Source organism: Myotis davidii, unplaced genomic scaffold (genome assembly GCF_000327345.1).
Source record: "Myotis davidii unplaced genomic scaffold, ASM32734v1 scaffold203, whole genome shotgun sequence".
In the NCBI taxonomy this organism is placed as follows: Eukaryota; Metazoa; Chordata; class Mammalia; order Chiroptera; family Vespertilionidae; genus Myotis; species Myotis davidii.
Window position 1 is genome coordinate 845,516 of NW_006293968.1, and position 6,934 is coordinate 852,449.

Below are 6,934 nucleotides of genomic sequence, written 5' to 3' on the forward strand. Positions count from 1 at the left end.
GGATGGGAAAGGGGACAGTTGGACATCTACTGGCACTTGCTCAGTTCCTCTTACCTGCATTTATTTATTTATGATATATTTAATATGTTTTTATTGACCATTAGAGAGAGAGGAAGGGAGAGGGATAGAGAGAAACATGGATGAGAGAGAAGCATCATCCTTCGGCTGCCTCCTGCATGCCCCTGCAGGGGGTGGAGCCCGCAACTGGGCATGCGCCCTTGATCGGAATTGAACCAGCGACCTCCTGGCTTCTGGTCGACACTCAACCGCTGAGCCACACCGCCAGGCTTACCTGCATCTAATTTAACTTTCAAACTAACCCTCGAAGGAAGAATTATGCGGCTCCCTCTACAGATGAGGGAAGAGAGGCTCAAGGTCGCACAGGCCTGGGAGTGGGTCGCACCCAGGTCTGCACGCTGCAGAGTCTGCAGCCCTGGAACTCCACGGACTGAGTGAGGAGCCCCAGGCCCCGGCCTCCTGGCCTTGCTTATGAAGGAGCAGTGGGTGCCTCCCGCACCTTGCAGGCATCCAGGATAGAGGGGAGGACGGGACTCCCCGCCCCGTCACAGCCCCAGGGAACAGCAAACAACTGATGTGAAGCAGCTGTAAGTTTATCCCCCAAAAAGGACAGGGGTGGGAAAAATAAGTTGGCACCTTTGTTGCTCTTTGTTATTTCTTCGAAGTTTTAAATTTAAAAAATACTTTTTCTGAGGATGACAATTCTTATCAATGAGAGTACAAAACACTCCCAGAAGCATGAGAATGTTGTGGGGTTAGAAATTATGAACATGAAATATAATGAGTCTTACTGCATTAGTTTAAATTTAAAAAAAAAAAAGAAAGAAAGAAGAAGGGAGTTATTTGCTTGTGATAAATTTCAAGTATTAGGAAACGTGCTTTGGAGAGCTCTGGGAATTCACTGTTCCATTCCAGAATTCTGCTTAGGGTGGGTCCTTGGCAATATTCTAATCTTTAGAATCAACCCACAATTGAATAATAAGGATATTAGTAGAGAGGCTTTGAGTGACAACAGAATTTTTTAAGGTTAAACAGCTTCTGAGCCAAGAGTCTGAACCTAGAACTGCCCCCATTGTCTCCAGAGCCATGACATCAAGATTCTTGCTTTGCTCTCTAGTTCTTGTGCATTATCTCGCTTCCCACAAACCGATGGAACTTTCTGGAGGGCAGTGAGTATGCCTTTAATTTCTCCAAAATTCATTCCTTACAGGAACATTTACTGTGAGCTTAAGACAGGGTTTAACACCAGCTCTCATGCTGGCACTGCTGTGCAGGCAGCACTGCTGCCCTCCCCTTGCTAATAAGAACACAGACAGGAGGGAAGTGGCTACACTGAATCCATGACAGAGTAAAAACTAGTGTTAATCAGCAGCCCTGATTTCACCCTTGAGGCCCAAGGTTTATACTTAGAAATGTTGCCAATGTGCTTCCCTTTGGTAAAATGATTGTGGAGACAGGAAGCCTGCACCTGGGAGATGGGAGTGGCAAGCTTTATCGGCTACCTGTCTATGAATAAACTAGAGGCCCAATGCACGAAATCGTGCAAGGGGCTTGGCCCTCGGCTTGCCTAGGCCCTCGCAGCCCCGGCTTCATCCGGAAGCTCGTCCGAAGGCCATTGGGCTGTTTGGCCTAATTAGCATATTACGATTTTATTATTAGAGATGTCTCTCATTTTAAGGATCATGGTCTTTTGCTTGGGATACATGCTTAGGAATTAAATTGTCTGGCTTTTCAGCACATGGTGAGAATTGTGTCTCCTAAGGTTAGTGTTTGCTCCTGTAATTCAGGATCAGGCGCTGACCAGGCTGACCACGACTGGAGATGCCTGCGCTTAGATGGAAAGGGGCTGTGTTTCGGGCATAGAATGTGCATTGTTCTCTTTACTCTTTACTCCAAGCCTTGCTGTTGGCTGCACAGGCCTCTTTGTCTTTCAGGTTGTCATGTAGACCCCGGGCTTGATTTAGAGGCAGGAAGTCACTGTAGGCAGGAGAGCAGCCTGTGCGGTGGCGGTCAAGCTGTCTCTCTTATAATATTATTCCTCAGGACCCACACCTTCAGAAAGAGCTGACCTAGGTGCAGGACACCTCTTCCAAGTAACCGTTCCCCATGATCCTCTCACTGACACTGAAAACTGAACTGGAGCTCCTCTGTTTCTACTTTTCACCTAAGTCTGGAGTCAGAGCTTCACCTCCTGCATCAGAGGGCTGGGGTGTGGGGTCTTCTCTGCTCACCACTTCCTCCCTGCAGGATCTAGAAACACACACCCTTTCTCTGGGGCCTGAGCGCCTGTCCTCCTGCCCAGTGTTCCCTGTCTGAGCTCCAGAGTTCCATGGGGCTTGGACATGCTCACGGGCAGGGCTCGGCGGGAAGGGACTGAGGTCTCCCTGGGTGTGACCACTCACATTGGTAGGCCATGCTCATGGAGTGGACTGTGGACTCTGGGCTTGGTTGTTACTGCGGCGGCGGGAGTCCATCCATGCCCAGCTTGTGCTATGAGGTTCCTTGCTGAGCCAGGGTGTGAGGGCTCTTCACCGGGACTGGTTTGTGTACAGAAATGGAACCTGTGACCTTCCCCATCTCCACTTCCAACCCCATCAACTAACTGTGCTCACAGGGGGGTGGCTTCACGCCAAAGCACGTGACCACCCCTCACGGCCACCTACACAGCACACGCAAGTGCAACATGTGCCCTTCTAGCACCCTCAGTGCTCGCCCCGGGGGGGTTGCAGTGCGTGGTTTCCACCTCCACTTGAGGTCATCACAGTAGACTGCAGAGAGAACGAAGGATTCTTCCTTTTTCTCACTTCGTAGGTTAGATTTGCGTGTGATAATATTAAAAGCTCCAGAACAGAGTCTGTCCTGCAGGGACCCTCAATGGACGTGTCCAACTGGAACTCATTATTCCTACTGCTCCCCAGGCCACACATACACCTCACACAGCCTTGCCACCTCTTCCTTCCAGTACTTCCTAGTTGTCATTAACGTCAGCGCCAGCACTGCATACCAGGGATTTGAGAGGCTCTCCCTTTCTCCAAACCATAGCTTTATCAATCATTCCTCTCTCTTTTTATTTGTTTACTTTTTTACTACTATTATTGCTTTAGTTGAGGCATCCCCAGTTTCTTTCTTTGCCACTGCAATCACTTCCTGCTAGTCTCTGCTCTTTCTAGTTTATCATCCTCATCTGCTTCTAGAATTACCTTTTTTAAAACATAAATTTGATCACATGTGTTCCTTTCCTAGACTTCTTGGTACGGCTCCATTGCTTGTAAGAATCAGACCAAAATTCCAGAAGGTTCCTGCCTCCTAACACCACTGGCTGAGGCTCCTTTTCGAACGCCCCATGCAGAGGCCATTGCTGCTCTCAGGGAGGCCCAGGCTCCGGACACACTGGGCTCCGGTCCCAGCTGTTCTCTGGGCCTAGAACACCTTTCTTCTCTCTTTCAAGACTCAACTCAGATTACACCACTTTTGTCCAACCTGCCAACAGCTGTTAGGTCCACCCTCCCCACAAGGACCGCTGACACTCCTCCAGGCCCCACAGGCTCGGACTAGACTTCTCTCAAGCACTTAGCACAGCCCTTTGCACATAGTAGTTACAAGCCTGTCCCCGGGGCGAGGTTACAATCTCCTTGGAGAAACTGTTTGCCATTCCTGCGTTTCATATGGCCAGGTCCTAGCACAGAGTAAGGCTGTGAGTATCAGTTGAATGAATGACTAAAAATGAGTAAATGCATAATGTATATATGCAGTAATAAGATGTTGGGTTTGTAATTATTATGTTGAATAATAAAGATTAGAGCTGAGTTAAAACCAGACACATGCAATGAGGTCATTCTCAAACCAGAGCTTATTCCATGAACGATGAGTTGGGAGGCAAGCTCTGCTATCCTCAGTGCATTACAAGGAGGAGCAATTCTACTTTGTAGATAGAATAAACACATGAAATAACAAGTGAAACAATTTGTCTGTCAGAATCGAATTACTTTCAATACAACTTTAAATAAAATGTCTCAAATACGTGTCAGTGCACATAAGGCTTTTCCTGGTCCAAAGACGGGTCAGCAGGACCCACTCACCCTGCAGCTGTGCTGTTGTCTCCTGTGTCCGACCTCCACCAGGCAACCAGAGTGGAGGCCACAGGGGTGGGATTTCATCACCCACAGTATAGGGCAAGGGTATTCATGGACACATTCTTCTTTCTTATTGTTTTAACCATCCCAGCACCTATTTATGCCAATGACACCCTGACAAGAGGGCAGGCTCCGAGATTATGGGACTTCTCTGGTCTATAAACTTTTCGCAGCCTTAGAAGTCGTACACTAGAAGGTAGAGGGATGTTCCCATAATACAATCAGCTAAAAACAGCTGACATTTTATAGTGGTGCCAAAATGGGTTTGCTGCCTCTTTACCAAGAAAGCAGCATGGTCAGCTCTTTCCTTGTTTGGGACTCTGGTGGGCCTGAGCAAGGTCAGGCCAGAGTGGCAGCCGGCACGTAGTCCTGGGTGAGGCCAGGTGCCCTCTGGGGCCTTAGATGAGTTTTCACACTGGGGTTTCTCAAAAATGGATCTCCCAACTGTGTGGTCGGTGGCTGTCAAACTTTTGATCCACATTAAGAAACACATTTTCTGTCACAACCCAGTACACACACACACACACGCGCGCGCGCGCACATATAAGCACACACACACATACATGTACACAGATGGGTTCACGAGAAAATACTTTTACTAAGTGCTTTGTAGGTTGCTACTTACATTATCATTAACTAGTTGTGAAAAATTGGGCAGGTTACCTAACTTCTTTTAACCTCAAATTTTATCATATGTAAATTAGGGATATTAATACCTATCTCAGTATCTTTGCTAAAATTAAACGTAATTAACAAAAATTACCCAGTACTGTGCATTGCACAATAAACATATTTCTCCTCTTTATGAATAATATTTGAGTATATTTCTAAATGACTTGTGTCAGGTTTACCTAGGTTATAAAACATAGTCATTGCTGTTTTTATTTAAAATTTTATTTTTGTGAGGCAGTTTCACATGACAATAACTTGAATCCTGAAAAGTTAAGGTCAGTTAAGGGCTTTAAACTTCAGACTAATTTAAAGCATTGTAATTGTAGCTGTCTAAATGTGTGTTTTTCTGAATGTAAGTAGCTATTCTTTAAGTCAGTTATTAAAGGAACTGATATTATTTATTAACGAAATTGAATACTTATCAAGTGCGTTAGGGTACAGGGATCAAACAAGAAGGCACAAATTGAAATGTATAAAATAAAATACTATGTAAAGGAGGAAATCTAGTTTTTAAATAGAGCCTTTCCGATGCAATTCTATGGTGAGTCAGACTTAGAATAATAACTGCATTTGTGAAACATACCTCCAGGCCCAGGGTTCAAACACACACACACACAGACATACACACACACACACACACACACACACCAGCAAGCAGCACTTTCATGTGTGGTTTCCTCTGCAAGAATTTGATACAAGTTGCAACCAATCAGGGACCCCACCTTGGGCAGGAATAATGTTACCTGTGCTCAAAAGGTAGCTGAGTCTATAATTTGCATAATGCTTCATTGGAATCAAAAAACAAAAATAAAATTTGAAAATTATAATACAATGTAAAGTATAACTGGCTCTTAGGACATAAGCACTGCGTTTCGCTGTGCTCGTTATTATCTCTGACCTCAGGAAGAGTCCTGTAGCACTTGGCTATGTTCAAAGTGCTTTCACATTTGAAATTTGAATCTTCTAACAATCCAGAGAGTTTGGTAGATCAAACATTGTTATCATCTTCATTTCAAGATACAGACATTGCATTTCAGAACAGTTATATTATTTGGCTAAGACTTCTACAGCAAGGAAATTTTAAATCCAAAGCTGATGCTCTTTTAGCTGGTACACTTGTTACATTTTGCCATACAAGGTCCCCCAGAGACACACACTGCAGTAATCCTTGCCGTCTGTCCCCATTACCCTTAAATGAACGCACTACCTCCCCTCAGATGTGCCCTGGAGCATCTGAGCACATTTACCTGGGTTACCTTCTATAGTAGTTCCTCTGAGGATGCAGTTGGTTGACTGGAAGGTTTGGCAAAACATTAAGTCAAATGAGCATCAGAAAACATTAGCTCTAAGGCCTTACCTGGAAGGGACCACCACACCAGCAAGTTGCAAACTCTCCACCACATGCCGCGCTGGGTGCTGTCGCCCTGGCTTCCTTCAGAGCCTGAAGGCGAGGGCAGAGTGGTTTCTTTTGAAGGGGAGCGGCCGCGGCTCTGTGACCTCATGGGTCGCCCGCCTCCCGGGCCTGGAAGCCCCCGCTTAGCTCGCTGCCCCCAAACACCTCCTGCTGGAACATGCACAGGCCGCACATGTCACCTTGACTGTGGAGAAAAGAGTGATGTGTTGGTGGCACAGATGATTCTACTCCACGTGGGTAGTACTGGTGCGTCAACTAGTTGCAAGGCCTGGGAGGTGGGGGGTGGAGGTGTGGGAGAGATATCAAAAAGTCCCTGTGTGGTAATGTCACCTTATTGTCACAGTGCTTGTCTAGTTTATTAAACAATTATAATTAAATAAGTTGGGGATATTTTATATTTCTAATTCTGGCAACAATTTATAATGGTTATTAGGATCAGAATTCATTCATTCACATATTTGCTCATTTAAAAAATCTACCCATCCATCATCCGTCCATCCATCCATCCATCATCCATCCATCCCTTCATCTATGCAGCCACCTAGTATGCATTGTTTTAAGATATAATCAGATATGACAGATAAATCCTTGTTTTTAGGATATTGTGATCTAGTGGAGGTGACAATATATAAATGAATAATTTTGATATTTCATCCTCAATAATTGGACAAATTGAGATAGACTCAATTTCATTCTT

General features: G+C 45.3%; 1 protein-coding gene across 1 annotated transcript in view; it reads right to left on the reverse strand.

Moving 5' to 3' along the window:
- Positions 1-6,226, reverse strand: part of CRTAM (cytotoxic and regulatory T-cell molecule) — a 23,747-nt gene extending 17,521 nt beyond the window's left edge. Inside the window, exon 1 of the mRNA XM_006767948.1 lies at positions 6,181-6,226. Within this exon, the coding sequence (XP_006768011.1) occupies positions 6,181-6,226 (46 nt within the window). The remainder of the gene's footprint in view (positions 1-6,180) is intronic.
- Positions 6,227-6,934: the final 708 nt, after the last annotated feature.